The sequence below is a fragment of the Microcaecilia unicolor genome, chromosome 14 (genome assembly GCF_901765095.1).
Source record: "Microcaecilia unicolor chromosome 14, aMicUni1.1, whole genome shotgun sequence".
Classification (NCBI taxonomy): Eukaryota; Metazoa; Chordata; class Amphibia; order Gymnophiona; family Siphonopidae; genus Microcaecilia; species Microcaecilia unicolor.
The window spans coordinates 21,435,948-21,451,693 of NC_044044.1; the positions used below are offsets into that span (position 1 = coordinate 21,435,948).

The 15,746-nt window shown below is 46.5% G+C and overlaps 1 protein-coding gene across 2 annotated transcripts; it reads left to right on the forward strand.

Moving 5' to 3' along the window:
• Nucleotides 1-240: 240 nt before the first annotated feature.
• On the forward strand, nt 241-15,327 carry PVRIG (PVR related immunoglobulin domain containing). 2 transcript variants are annotated; one of them, XM_030187403.1, is made up of 6 exons: nt 241-448; nt 9,394-9,750; nt 10,463-10,580; nt 10,675-10,720; nt 14,743-15,019; nt 15,125-15,327. In XM_030187403.1, the coding sequence occupies exons 1-6, from the start codon at nt 394-396 to the stop codon at nt 15,130-15,132; spliced, it is 861 nt and encodes a 286-aa protein (XP_030043263.1). In that variant the 5' UTR covers nt 241-393; the 3' UTR covers nt 15,133-15,327. The 2 variants fall into 2 exon arrangements, with proteins under 2 accessions (XP_030043263.1, XP_030043262.1); XM_030187402.1 differs by having other exon boundaries at nt 14,743-15,327.
• The last annotated feature ends 419 nt before the right edge of the window (nt 15,328-15,746 follow it).

Below are 15,746 nucleotides of genomic sequence, written 5' to 3' on the forward strand. Positions count from 1 at the left end.
CTCCCTCCCTTCTAGCTCTGCACTGTCTCTCCCTCCCCTTCTCTCTCCCTCCCTCCCTCCTTCCCACTGCATTCACTGTCCAGCTCTATACAGCCTCTTCCTCCCCATCTCGCTCCCTCCCTACTCTCCAACTCTGCACAGCCTCCTTCTTCCCCTTCTCTCTCACCATCTCTGCACAGCCTGTCCCTCCACCTCTCTTCCTTTGAGTTTTGCATGCATTGCTTACGCTTTTTGTGGGTTCTCTGCTTCCTGCAGGCTGTTGAGACTGAGAGCGGAAATTTATGAGGGGGTGCAAATGACAACAGTTTTCTTCTCTGTCTCTCACATTCTTTTCTTCGACACACTCTACCTGCAGCTCTTCTCCATGTGTTTCTCAGTCCGGGGGCTGCAGCCATGCCCCGGGCTGTTGTCCTGTTGGGGTCCCTGGTGCTGACCTGCATCGGAACAGGTGAGACAGTGGCTTTGATTTAAATTACTCCCTTTCTAAATCTGAGTTCAGGGCAGATTTGGTTCATGTACATTCGAAAGACCTGACCTGCGTTAACTCGAGTTATAAGCCTACCCCCTAAATCTATCATGTATGCACACTGGGCACCAAATTGCATGGGTATGTTACAAAATACTAGCAGTTATGTGCACAACTTACATCATTAATCCTTAATTGGTGCTAAGAGGCAATAACTGACTTAAATTTGCACTGAGGCAATAAGCTGATTATTCTGTCAAGTTAGTGCATAAATTCTATAGCTCTCAGCTGCAAGGGGGGCATATTTGGGTTGGGGCATGGGCAAGTCCCGTATAGAATACTATAGTGGCATAGCCATGGGGGAGGGTCCTTGGGAGCCTGGGATTCCTCGCATTGGGTTCAGGTCCTTTCCAAAACTGTGGCACCCACGGAATGGCCGGTGGAGATGTCCATGGCCCACCAGCCAGAGCGGTCCGCTGCCTGAGAACTATGCACGGGAGTGATGTCATCAGCAGCTGAAGCCCACCGCCGACTTCCTCGCTGCTCAGGCAGAAGACCGCTTTGCTGGCAGGTCATAGACATCCTAGGATTTAAGGTCACGGGGGGGGGGGGGGGGGACAGGGAGATGATAGGAAATATGTGGCCCCCTCCAGTCCTCCCCTGATCCTCCCAAAAATGGGTTTCTGCCTCTGTACCCGACTATAAGTTATGCGGTAAAACGCACCATTTAGGTGATTGGAGGCTTTCTGGATCAACTATTGGTTGATTGTATAAAATGGAGAATATAAGGGGGTCTTTTAGATTGTAAGCTCTTTTGAGCAGGGACTGTCTTTTCTTCACGTTCAATTGTGAAGCGCTGCGTACGACTGGTAGCGCTATAGAAATGATTTGTAGTAGTAGTACTAAAAAACAACAAGGCAAACGATCTGCAAAATCCAATATGGGAAAGAAAGCCAGCAGATCAACGTCACCACAAAAAGATTTTATTGAAGATACCGTGTACGAACAAATCGCCCAATACTAAAAATATTACTCTCATATGGTGGTTCAATAATGGTGTGTCCATTTGTGTATGCTAGAGATCACAGGATTCCCATTTGAGCTGGGCTTTTTTCTTGACTTTTATGCACCATATTTGCCCCTTTACGAAGGTTTCAAATTAGCCCCTGACGCAGCCCTAGGTGGGCGAAACACGGCCTGTGTCGGGCGATTTGTTCGTACACGGTATCGTCAATAAAATCTTTTTGTTGTGACATTGATCTGCTGGCTTTCTTTCCCATAGTAGTAGTACTAAGCCATGGTAGCATTTTGTAGCTCGCGGTGGAAATCTGCTGGCGGTAAAATCCGCCCCTTTCTTTCCGAGCACTCTACCAAAACCCTCATCCACACCCTTGTCACCTCTCGTTAGACTACTGCAATCTGCTTCTTGCTGGCCTCCCACTTAGTCACCTCTCCCCTCTCCAGTCGGTTCAAAACTCTCTGCTGCCCGTCTCATCTTCCGCCAGGGTCGCTTTACTCATACTACCCCTCTCCTCAGACCCTTCACTGGCTCCCTATCCATTTTCGCATCCTGTTCAAACTTCTCTACTAACCTATAAATGTATTCACTCTGCTGCTCCCCAGTATCTCTCCACACTCGTCCTTCCCTACACCCCTTCCCGTGCACTCCACTCCATGGATAAATCCTTCTTATCTGTTCCCTTCTCCACTACTGCCAACTCCAGACTTCGCGCCTTCTGTCTCGCTGCACCCTACGCCTGGAATAAACTTCCTGAGCCCCTACGTCTTGCCTCATCCTTGGCCACCTTTAAATCTAGACTGAAAGCCCACCTCTTTAACATTGCTTTTGACTCGTAACCACTCGCCTCCACCTACCCTCCTCTCTTCCTTCCCGTTCACATTAATTGGTTTGATTTGCTTACTTTATTTATTTATTTTTTGTCTATTAGATTGTAAGCTCTTTGAGCAGGGACTGTCTTTCTTCTATGTTTGTTCAGCGCTGCGTACGCCTTGTAGCGCTATAGAAATGCTAAATAGTAGTAGTAGTAGTCTCTTGTAATCAGAGGTGATATTGTGATGTCATAATGCCTCAGGCCACCAATAAGAGCCAACCTCATCAGTGATGTCACAATGGCTTGATTGTCCTATACTTGGCTCACTTTTATTACATAGCTCTTTGAGCAGGGACTGTCTTTCTTCTATGTTTGTGCAGCGCTGCGAACGCTTTGTAGCGCTATAGAAATGCTAAATAGTAGTAGTAGTAGAGACACCCCTAGGAATATAATGGACGTCTCGGCGTTTACCGCCAGCTGATTTCTATCTACATGTTTTATTATGATGCTTATTCTTGTTCTATGCATTTCCTCCTCCTGTTATTTTGTTAAGTGTTTTGCATTGGTTTTATACATTTATTTATTAGGATTTATTTACGTCTTTTTGAAGGAATTCACTCAAGTCAAACATAAGCAATAGACAATTGCAGCAGATCTGCCACAGATCAGGCAAAGGTGCTCACACCTAGATGCCGGTTTGCAAATGCCCACCGGATACTGGTACAGAATGACACTCAGCGTCCACTCTTTCGTGTACGTTTTGGCACCTAAATGTTGGCAGCCGATACAGAGTTGCCCTCATAGGACCCCTTTTACTAAGCCACATAGGCGCTTACGCATGGAGCTACCGCCTGGTTACCGTGTGGCCCTTGTGGTAATTTCAATTTTGGCGTGTGTCTGCTATGCGCGTCTGAAAAATAGTTTTTATTTTCTGGCGGGCGTGCGCCAAGTGGCATCCAATGCGCATAGGTAACACGGTAAATGACGGCAGATAAAGACCTGTGAAAGATATAAACAGGATGGAGTTGGTCCGGAGGGCGGGCTACGAAATTAGTAAGCGGTCTTGAATGCAAAAATTATAGGGACAGGCTTATGAACCTTAACATGTATACGCTGGAAGAGAGGAGGGAGAGAGCAGACATGATAGAAACGTTTAAATATCTCAAGGGCATTTATGTACAGGAAGAGAGCCTTTTCCAAATGAAGGAGAGCTCTGGAATGAGGGAGCATATGACTTGACTACTGCAACTTACTCCTCACTGGCCTCCCACTTAGCCATCTATCCCCCCTTCAATCTGTTCAGAACTCTGCGGCATGTCTCATATTCCACCAAAACCGATTTACTCATATCACCCCTCTCCTCAGGTCACTTCACTGGCTTCCAATCAGATACCGCATTCAATTCAAGCTTCTCCTTCTTACCTACAAATGCATTCAGTCTGCTGCCCCTCACTACCTCTCCTCCTTCATCTTCCCCTATGTTCCCGCCCGTAACCTCCGTTCACAGGACAAATCCCTCCTCTCTGTACCCTTCTCCAACACCGCCAACTCCAGGCTCCGCTCATTCTGCCTCGCCTCACCCTATGCTTGGAACAACCTTCCTGAGCCCTTACGCCAAGCCCCCTCCCTGCCCATCTTCAAGTCTTTGCTTAAAACCCACCTCTTCAATGCTGCATTCGGCACCTAACTCTTACCGTTCACTAAATCCAGACTGCCCCAATTTGACCGCCCCTATCGGACTGTCCGTTCACTTGTCTCTTAGATTGTAAGCTCCTTGAGCAGGGACCGTCCCTCTATGTAAAATTGTACAGCGCTGCGTAACCCTGGTAGCGCTTTAGAAATGTTAAGTAGTAGCAAAGTTGAGAGGGATTAGGCTTAGGAGTAACCTAAGGGAAGTATTAGTTCACAGAAAGGGTGGTGGAGGCGTGGAATGGCCTCCCGGTGGAGGTGGTGGAGTCGAGGACTGTTCCAGAATTTAAAAAGGCATGTGGGATCGCTTAGGAACAGGAAGAATTAGGGGTTACAGAGGATGGGCTGACTGGATGGGTCATATGGCCTTTATTGATTTGTTACATTTGTACCCCACATTTTCCCACCTATTTGCAGGCTCAATGTGGCTTACATAGTGCCGTGAGGCGATAGCCACCTACGGTGAAGAAACTAATATAGGTTGAAATGATTTACAATGAAATAGATATAAACAGACACATCAAGGGATCATAAAGAGGGAAGTTATATAACGAATATAAAGTTCAATACAAGTTTGGATTTCTTTGTGTTGTTGGATTTAGGTAATTATGTTGGGTCAGTAGGATATGCTCTTCCGAACAGGTAAGTCTTTAGTAATTTCCGGAAGTTGAGGTGGTCGTACGTAGTCCTCAGGGTTTTTGGGAGTACATTCCAGAGTCTTGTGCCTATAAATGAGAAGCTGGATCCATGAATTGATTTATACTTGAGACCTGCAGTCATGTTTCTATGTTTCTTTCTTCTATGTAAGAGAGGTCTCTGAGAGTAGACTTGGGAGGAAGTACCAGTGGGGAAAAGGGTTGATGAACGGCAGCGCAGAAGTCTATTTCCAGGGGATTCAGAATCAGTAATCATACATATATTCTTTCAGCTCCACATGTCACTGGAAACACATTACAACTATCGAAATTATAAACCCTAAAAAAAATGAGATGGACGAGGTGAAGAGACCAAAACAAAACACAACAACATACTTACCACAGAAATGAAACCTCAGAAAAAAAAAAACACCCTCACCTCCCATCTGAAACCCCACTAAACATAACAAGTAAACAGCTACTTAAATAACTGTATCTGTAAGCAGAGATGGATCACCGGCCGAGCCACACAGAAAATAAAGCGACCTTGACCTTGAATTCTAAGTGGCCAGGGCTGCAAACAAAAACAGTCTTTCTGGTGGACACCAACCTTTCTTCCCTGCTGTACCTCTCAACATTTAGCTGTGTGGCATCAATGGTATAGAACATATGGAATTATGTAAAGACTAGTAAAAAAGGCCCGTTTCTGACACAAATGAAACAGGCGCTAGCAAGGTTTTCCTCGGCTCCCCTGCAGCCACCCATGTCCAGCAACCCTCCTCTCCCCCTGCAGCCACCCATGTCCAGCGACCCTCCTCTCCCCCCTGCAGCCACCCATGTCTAGCGACCCTCCTCTCTCCCCTGCCCCCCCTCCAGCCACCCATGTCCAGCGACCCTCCTCTCCCCCTGCAGCCACCCATGTCCAGCGACACTCCTCTCCCCCCTGCGCCCACTGCAGCCACCCATGTCCAGCAACACTCCTCTCCCCCTGCCCCCCCATGCAGCCACCCATGTCCAGCGACTCTCCTCTCTCCCCTGCCCACATGGATCAGCTGTGAGGCATGTTCCCCCCCCCCCCCCCCCGGGTTCTGAAGTTGACATCATAATGGCTACGGTGATGTCAGCCTAATCTACGGAGCCTAGCAGACCAACTCGGAATGAGCCACGGTCCCAGGCAAGTCAGAACTTTGGAGGTGAGAATTATTATATAGGAAGAGTCTTATAAGAAACTTACAGCTGGGTTAAAGACCTGTTTTTCAAATGAATTCATGATGCGTAGTGTTGATTTAATTGGTTGATTTTTTTCTTTATGACGTATGTCAAACTGGACTGTGATTGGAGGCTTTCCGGATCAACTGTTGGCTGATTATATAAAATGGAGAGTATAAGGGGTCTTTTATTTATTTTATTTAGCCATGGTAGCGTTTTTTAGCTCGCAGTGGAAATCTGCTGGCGGTAAATGCTGAGACAGCCATAGGAATGTAATGGACGTCTCGGCGTTTACCACCAGCTGATTTCTATCTACCGCAGCTTAGGAAAAGACCTCCATGATCTCATGATAATGTATAATATAGAACATTCCTTACCCTTTTGTATCTCAGTATTAACCAATGTTGTATTATAATGTTTATTCTTGTTCTACGTATTCCCTCCTCCTGTTATTTTGTTAAGTGTTTTGCATTGTTTTTATATAGTTATTAGGATTTATTTATGCCTTTTTGGAGGAATTCACTCAAGTCAAACATAAGCAATAGACAATTGCAGCAGTAAAAAAATATTTAATCAACAATACATAGGGCCCTGTTTACTAAGCTGCACTGTAGGTGCGCTAACATTTTTAGTCCATGCTAAAAATGAGCACGTACTAACGCTAAAGACACCTGAAAATTCTTGGAGTTACAATTGACCGAAATCTCACACTGGAAAGCCATGCGAAAAGTACAACAAAGGAAATGTTCCACTCAACGTGGAAACTCAAAAGCGTTAAACCTTTCTCCCAAGAGAAATATTCCGCAGCTTGGTCCAATCAATGGTGCTAAGCCACCTAGATTACTGCAATGCCATCTACGCCGGTTGCAAAGAACAAATCATCAAGAAACTCCACACAGCCCAAAACACAGCAGCCAGGCTCATATTTGGAAAAGCGAAATACCAAAGCGCCAGACCCCTAAGAGAAAAGCTACATTGGCTCCCACTGAAAGAACGAATTACGTTCAAAATTTATACCCTGGTCCATAAAATCATCCGTGGCGAGGCTCCGGTATATATGTCAGACCTCATAGACTTACCAACCAGGAACACAAAAAGGTCTGCACGCACATTCCTGAATCTCCACGACCCCAGTTGTAAAGGGCTTAAATACAAATCAACTTATGCATCCTCCTTTTCCTACATTGGCACACAACTCTGGAACGTTCTACCAAATGTCATAAAAACAGCAAACGACCTAACAATCTTCCGAAAATTACTAAACACCAACCTGTTCAGCAAGGCTTACCACAAAGATCCTTCCTAATCACCAAGCAATGATACTCTTCCAGAACTAGATAAAACCGAACTGTCTATACCTGATTGCGTAAACCACTCCGTAAATAATGAACATTAATATTTCTTCAATTAATCTCTCACGCCAGAAATTAACTGATTATATAACTTACTCTATAAGTTACTTTATCATTTATGTATTTAATCAAATTCCATATTGTATTTTCATGCCGAAAATGGCGATCGCCACTACGGCACATTGTAAGCCACATTGAGCCTGCAAAAAGGTGGGAAAATGTGGGATACAAATGCAACAAATAAATATGGGTGTCTCTAACATTAGCACATAATTTTTAGCATGCACTCAAAACGCTAGCATACCTTAGTACACAGGGCCCATATTATGGCATAGAGGGGCATAATCGAACGAGGACGACCATCTCTCAGGGCGTCCCGGCGAAGGGGCGGGGAAACCCGTATTATCGAAACAAGATGGGCGTCCATCTTTCGTTTTGATAATACGGTCGGGGACGCCCAAATCTCAACATTTAGGTCGACCTTAAAGATGGTATTGATCCGCAGACGAACCGTTTCTGGAGATGGGAAGGCGGTAGAACTAGAGGACATGAGATTGAAGGGGGGGGGGGCAGACTCAAGAAAAATGTCAGGAAGTATTTTTTCACGGAGAGAGTGGTGGATACTTCCTGACATTAGTCCTGAGTCTGCCCCCCTTCAACCTCAATTCATGTCCTCTAGTTCTACCGCCTTCCCGGAGTGGAGGAGTGGCCTAGTGGTTAGGGTGGTGGACTTTGAGGAACTGAGTTCGATTCCCACCTCAGGCACAGGCAACTCCTTGTGACTCTGGGCAAGTCACTTAACCCTCCATTGCCCCAGGTACAAATAAGTACCTTTATACAATATGTAAGCTGCATTGAGCCTGCCATGAGTGGGAAAGCACGGGGTACAATTGTAACAAAAAAAAAGTTTTACTACTACTTATCATTTCTATAGCGCTACTAGATGTACGCAGCGCTGTACACTTGAACATGAAGAGACAGTCCCTGCTCAACAGAGCTTACAATCTAATTAGGACAGACAAACAGGACAAACAAGAGATAAGGGAATATTAAAGTGAGGATGATAAAATAAGGGTTCTGAACAAGTGAATAAGGGTTAGGAGTTAAAAGCAGCATCAAAAAGGTGGGCTTTTAGCTTAGATTTGAAGACGGCCAGAGATGGAGCTTGACTTACCGGCTCAGGAAGTCTATTCCAGGCATATGGTGCAGCAAGATAAAAGAAACGGAGTCTGGAGTTAGCGGTGGAGGAGAAGGGTGCAGATAAGAGAGATTTACCCAGTGAACGGAGTTCCCGGGGAGGAATGTAGGGAGAGATGAGAGTGGAGAGGCACTTATAGGTCAATAAGAGGAGTTTGAACTGTATGCAGAATCGGATAGGAAGTCAATGAAGTGACTTGAGGAGAGGGCTAATATGAGCATAATGACACTGGCGGAATATTAGTCGTGCAGCAGAATTTTGAACAGATTGAAGGGGAGAGAGATGGCTAAGTGGGAGACCTGTGAGAAGCAAGTTGCAATAGCCTAAGCGAGAGGTGATAAGAGTGTGGATGAGGGTTCTGGTTGTGTGCTCAGAAAGGAAAGGGCGAATTTTGCTGATATTATAGAGAAAAAAAGGACAGGTTTTAGCAGTCTGCTGAATATGTGCAGAGAAAGAGAGGGAGGAGTCGAAGATGACCCCAAGGTTATGAGCTGATGAGACAGGAAGGATGAGAGTGTTATCCACAGAAATAGAGAATGGGGGAGGAGGAGAAAGCGTGCTCTGTTTTCCAGACAGCGCACCCATTTGAACCATTCTGCCTGTGTGAACCACTGCTCATGTGCATGTGTACACAGCTTTGGGAGAGGAATACACAGTCTTTCGACGGAGCCCGCACTGAACGACTTTGCACCCGTGAAGACAAACTGGCCAAACGAAAATGAATATTGCCTTAGTGAAAAGAAGGTGCTCTTTCAAGTAGTTGGTCCAGTTTTAAAGCAGAATCTAAAATGAGTCAAACTGCAGCCCACAGTCCTGTCTGGGTGAGGTGAGGTCTAGTGGGAGATCTGTGCAGAATCAGTGTTTTGGGACATGTGGAGGGTATGAGACTTGCTGTAAGGTGGGTGGAAAGTCTGCATGTGTCTCTGAGCTCCATGTGCACATCTTAGGTGTCTGTAGTAAACAGGTCTCAATTTGGGGTCCTCTTCTAAGATCCACTATTTTTTTTTTCCAGGAATATTTAGCCCAGAAGTACATATATGGGCTGAGATACCCCAAAAGGCGGAGGACCCTGTGAAAGTCAGCTGCTCCTTATCCAGGCACGCTGGACACATCGTGCAGGTGAACTGGAGAAGGCAAGAGGAGAACGAGACCCCCGTCAACGTAGTTGTGTTCAATCCTAACATAGGGGTTTACAAACATCATGACTACAAAGAGGTTGTCCAGCTGCACAACGAATCAGACAACATCACCTCCATTTCTCTGTCAAAAGGGAACAAAACAGAAAAGAACAGTACTTATTGCTGCAAATTCATCACCTTCCCAGATGGTAACCTGGAGGCATGTATCAAGGTCCCTGACACTGCTCCAGGTAAGTCTCCAGTCTACTACTACTACTTAACATTTCTAGAGCGCTACTAGGGTTACGCAGCGCTGTACAAATTAACAAAGAAGGACGGTCCCTGCTCAAAGGAGCTTACAATCTAAAGAACGAAATGTCAAGTTGGGGCAGTCTAGATTTCCTGAGTAGAGGTGTAGTGGTTAGGTGCCAAAGGCGACATTGAAGAGATGGCTTTGAGCAAGGATTTGAAGATGGGCAGGGAGGGGGCCTGGCGAATGGGCTCAGGGAATTTATTCCAAGCATGGGGTGAGGCGAGTCCCTGGAAGGATGTGTCTGGAGTGGGCCTCCCTCATTTCTTTGGTAGGTCTACTGGACTCTGGAGGAATGAGGTTTCCTTTCTTCCCTAAAGAAATCTCTAGGATCCTGGAGAGGTGTGCCTGGGTCTGCTTCCTTTCCTGGGAGAGCCTCATGGACCCTGTAAAGATATGACTTGCTGTCTGTCACTCCTCAACTAGGCCTCTGAGACCCTGGAGTGGTGTGGTTGGTCTCCTCCCTCCTTCTTTGGAAGTGGGTAGGGCCTTGGACCCTGAGGGGTGTATCTGTTCTTCCATGGGTAAGTGTTTGGACCCTAAGGGGTGTGTCTGAGTCTCCCTTCTTCACTGGGTAGTTCTCTGGACCCTGGTAGAATGTTAATAGGTCTCCCTCTGAGGGTCACAATCTCTCTCTCTCTCTCTTCTTGCAGAAGGTTCTGTCAGCAGTAGATTCACTCTAAGGATGGATATTTTCGGGACATTGCTTGGGGTTTTCCTTCTGGTGGGGATTATCATTCTTCTTTTTAACATCCTGAGGAAGAGAGTCAGGTAGGAAATAGTGGATTTTCACTCAGCCAGTGATGGTGTAACAGATGTTAATCCATGAATAGGCCAACTCACTGTCTACACTATTTCTCTCTAGGAAGTCCCCGCAACAAGGAAACCTTCATCAAATTCCTGAATGCCAGGTAAGCAAGGTTACTGAAGAATTATCCATGTAATACTTAAGGCTATAAACCTCCAGCTCTTATGTGATCAGACTGGGGCTGGTGCAAGAGTATTGGGTGTCCTAAGGAAATCTTCAGCCTTATATTTATTTGGATTTTGCTCACACCTTTTTCAGTAGTAGCTTAATGTGAGGTACACTGGGTATTTCCCTGTGCCCGGAGGGCTCACAACCTAATTTCGTACCTGAGGCAATGGAGGGCTCAAGATCACAAGAAGCAGCAGCGGGATTGAAATCGAGCACCTCTGGATGTTTAGACCGGTGCTCTAACCACTAGGCCATTCCATACCTCTCAATTAGGTCCTGCTCCAAGATTTTGATAATTAAACTCTTCTCTTCTGAGTTTAGCTTAATTTTGTGAAGCTGCTGTTTGGGGTTCTTTATGTTATCCTGTTTGGTGTCTGAGCACCCAACTCAGTTCTCTTCACATTGGACAATAGTAACATAGTAGATGACGGCAGAAAAAGACCTGCTCGGTACATCCAGTCTGCCCAACAAGATGAACTCATATGTGCTACTTTTTGTGTATACCTTACCTTGATTTGTACCTGTCCTTTTCCGGGCACAGACCATATAAGTTTGCCCAGCACTATCCCCGCCTCCCAACCACCAGCCCCGCCTCCCACCACCGGTTCTGGCACAGACCGTATAAGTCTGCCCAGCACTATCCCCGCCTCCAAACCACCAGCCCCGCCTCCCACCATCGACTCTGGCACAGACCATATAAGTCTGCCCAGCACTATCCCCGCCTCCCAACCACCAGCCCCGCCTCCCACCACCGGCTCTGGCGCAGACCGTATAAGTCTGCCCAGCACTATCCTCGCCTCCCAACCACCAGCCCCGCCTCCCAACCACCGGCTCTGGCGCAGACCGTATAAGTCTGCCCAGCACTATCCCCGCCTCCCAACCACCAGCCCCTCCTCCTCCAACCACTGGCTCTGGCACAGACCGTATAAGTCTGCCCAGCACTATCCCCGCCTCCAAACCACCAGCCCCGCCTCCCACCATCGACTCTGGCACAGACCATATAAGTCTGCCCAGCACTATCCCCGCCTCCAAACCACCAGCCCCGCCTCCCACCATCGGCTCTAGCACAGACCGTATAAGTCTGCCCAGCACCATCTCCGTCTCCCGCCACCGGCTTTGCCACCCAATCTCGTCTAAGCTCCTTAGTATCCATTCCTTCTGAGCAGAATTCCTTTATTGGGAATGATTGGGAAACAGTTATTGAACCCTTTGGAATATTAATTGCAACTGACCCCTGAAGCAGGCATCTGCCGAAACACGGCCCATGCCGGGTCTCCTAATAAAGATTGCTCTTCATACCGATTCTTGAGGCTCACGTGCTTTCTCTGGGTTGTGTTTTCTTCATTGCATCGAGCCCCCTCTTTTCTGTTCGGTTAAACTCTACAATCATTTCCTAAAAATGCATAATTGGATAACATGCTTCTAAAGATTAAACTTTGTTTTACAGGTAAGAGTAGGTGCTGATGGTTCTTTGTTTGCTTTGACTGCAGGCTGCTTTTTTCTTCCTCCCCCCCCCCCCCCCCCCCGAAGCTGCTGCCCTAGTTGACCACCTAGTTTTGCTCGATGGGTTTTATTTATTTATTACATTTGTACCCCGCGCTTTCCCACATATAGCAGGTTCAATGCGGCTTGCATAGTAACTAGAATTACAAAGTTTTGAATGAAATATACAGGTTGTAGCAAACGTAGTAATAACGGGATTATAAGGAAATGTAAATTGAACATGGAGAGGTAGACAAGGAGGATAAGTGAGAGGAAAGGAGATTGGGAGGGGTAAGATGTTGTACCTCGATCCCTCTGTTTCTAGGTTGTGGTCTTCCAGTATTGGTCTGACCAGCTGTAGCCCTGTCACATTTGTTTATTTTTATTTTATTTTTAGAGAAAATATTTTATGGAGTCTAATTGTAAATACAAAAAGATATCGTAAATTCAGGTATGAACAAGTTACAAATGTATAATAGTAACAAGAAGAGTACAACGAGAACTACAGAGAAAGCATGAGTACAATGAGTGTAGATCCAGGATCAAAGTGTAAATACTCTTGGTCTCGGATACCCAAGCTGCAAAGGACTTAAATACAAAACAACTTACGCATCTAGTTGTTCCTACCTCAGCACACAACTGTGGAACGCATTACCAAAAGTCTTGAAAACGACGTACGACCACCTAAACAACTTCCGGAAATCACTAAAAACCATACCCTACCGATCCAACTTGAACGCCTAATCTCTGCAACACAACCAAACTAAAGCACGTAACGGACATAACACAACTCTTCCGTTCTCCAATTCCCTAATGTGGCTGTGCCACATGAACTTGATCTTACCACAACGTCACCCTGTATTTGTTCACACCGGAGCCTGCAAAGGCCTCTCCGGTACTATGTAAGCCACATTGAGCCTACAAATGGGTGGGAAAATGTGGGATACAAATGTGGCAAATAAATAAATAAATAAATAAATAAATAACAAAGAGCTGACCTTTGTGAGTTAATTGCTAGATAAACAATTATCTAAAGTTTTCCATTTTAACAACTTATGAGATTTCTGGAAAGTACAACTTAAATTAGTTTCATAGTTCTTATACAGTATAACCAGTGGTGTGCTGGAGCAGGCTCTCACAGGCTCTCGAGAGCCGTTTGTTAAGTTTTTAAGAATTTTGGGAGCCGGTTCTCCATGGCTACTTTAACAAATGGATCCCAAAATGTGGGCTTGGGCCCCTCCTGAATTCTCTTTTACTTTGCTGGCGAGAGAGAGCCCCCTGTTAACAATTTACCAGCACACCCCTGATGTATAACCCAATTCCACCACATGTGGAAGGAAAGAGGTGAGTTATTCTTCCAATGATTAACAGTAAGTCTAGGGGCAACAGATATTAGAAAATCAAATAGAAATTTGTCCGATCCTTCAGATAGGATAATTGAGTTCCATATAATTTTATTTTTGTTACATTTGTACCCCGTGCTTTCCCACTCATGGCAGGCTCAATGCGGCTTACATGGGGTAATGGAGGGTTAAGTGACTTGCCCAGAGTCACAAGGAGCTGCCTGTGCCTGAAGTTGGAATCGAACTCAGTTCCTCAGGACCAAAGTCCATCACCCTAACCACTAGGCCACTCCTCCACTGTTGCTACTATTTGAGATTCTACATGGAATGTTGCTATTCCACTAGAAGTCGGCCCTTGCAGATCACCAATGTGGCCGCGCAGGCTTCTGCTTCTGTGAGTCTGACGTCCTGCACGTACAGGACGTCAGACTCACAGAAACAGAAGCCTGCGCAGCCTTCTACGTGGAATGTTGGTAGTGGAATAGCAACATTCCATGTAGAATCTCCAATAGTATCCATTGCCCAGAGTCACAAGGAGCTGCCTGTGCCTGAAGTGGGAATCAAACTCAGTTCCTCAGGACCAAAGTCCACCACCCTAACCACTAGGCCACTCCTCCACTGTTGCTACTATTTGAGATTCTACATGGAATGTTGCTATTCCACTAGCAACATTCCATGTAGAAGTCGGCCCTTGCAGATCGCCAATATGGCCGCGCAGGCTTCTGCTTCTGTGAGTCTGACGTCCTGCATGTATGTGCAGGACGTCAGACTCACAGAAACAGAAGCCTGCGCAGCCTTCTACGTGGAATGTTGGTAGTGGAATAGCAACATTCCATGCAGAATCTCCAATAGTAGCAACATTCCATGCAGAATCTCCAATAGTATCTATTTTATTTTTGTTACATTTGTACCCTGCGCTTTCCCACTCATGGCAGGCTCAATGTGGCTTACATGGGGCAATGGAGGGTTAAGTGACTTGCCCAGAGTCACAAGGAGCTGCCTGTGCCTGAAGTGGGAATCCAACTCAGTTCCCCAGGACCAAAGTCCACCACCCTAACCACTAGGCCACTCCTCCACTCAATAAGTTTCCAGGAAATAGTTGTCCTGACCAGAGTTAATTTTATGTTTCCAGGGCACACAGATGGCAACAGAAACACTACGGACTCAGGAGAGCACCTTATCCTCTTTGCGCTCGAATAACCTCAACTGCTTCCACAATACTTTCCGATATAAGTTTGGCTCGGAAGGTGGAAGAGAATCCTTCGTGCCCCATCCTCCTTCAGACTTTGTGACTATGGAGAACAGGCTGTATTATGAAGGCGCAGCGGTGGCTGAGAAGGTGAAAAATATCAAGGAGCAGCTGGAAAAAGGAGAAAAATCCAGGGACAGTGGCCAAGGAAGGGAGAAACATCTAGAAGCAGCAGCAGAGGAAATGAGATGCAGCCTGGAGAGGTAGCAGGAAAGAAAAGCACACAAAGAATCAGCATCTGAGAATTTAATGGCCATAAGGGAACAGCACTAGGGAAAATGAAAATTAAAAAAAAAAACAACCAGAAAGATCTGGGAGAGGCAAAGGGGAGAGTGAGGGCACCAGGGAGGTGCAGCTGAGATAGGAAGATTGAGAGGGAGAGGGGAGAGTGAGTAGTAGCAGGGAGGTGCAGCTGGGAGAGGGGAGAGTGAGGAACGCCAAGAAAGTGCGTCTAAGAGAAGGAGATTGAGGGGGAGAGGAGAGAGTGAGGAACAGCAGGGAAGTGCATCTGGGAGAGGGGGAAATGAGGGGAGAGGGAGGCGCAGCAGGAAGGTGCAGCTGGGAGAGGGGAGAGTGAGGAGCGCCAAGAAAGTGCGTCTAAGAGAAGGAGATTGAGGGGGAGAGGAGAGAGTGAGGAGTTGAAGCTGAGAGAGGGAGATTGAGGGGGAGAGGGGAGAGTGAGGAACAGCAGGGAAGTGCATCTGGGAGAGGGGGAAATGAGGGGAGAGGGAGGCGCAGCAGGAAGGTGCAGCTGGGAGGAAGATTGAGAGGGGAGAGTGAGTAGTAGCAGGGAGGTGCAGCTGGGAGAGGGGAGAGTGAGGAGCGCCAAGAAAGTGCGTCTAAGAGAAGGAGATTGAGGGGGAGAGGAGAGAGTGAGGAGTTGAAGC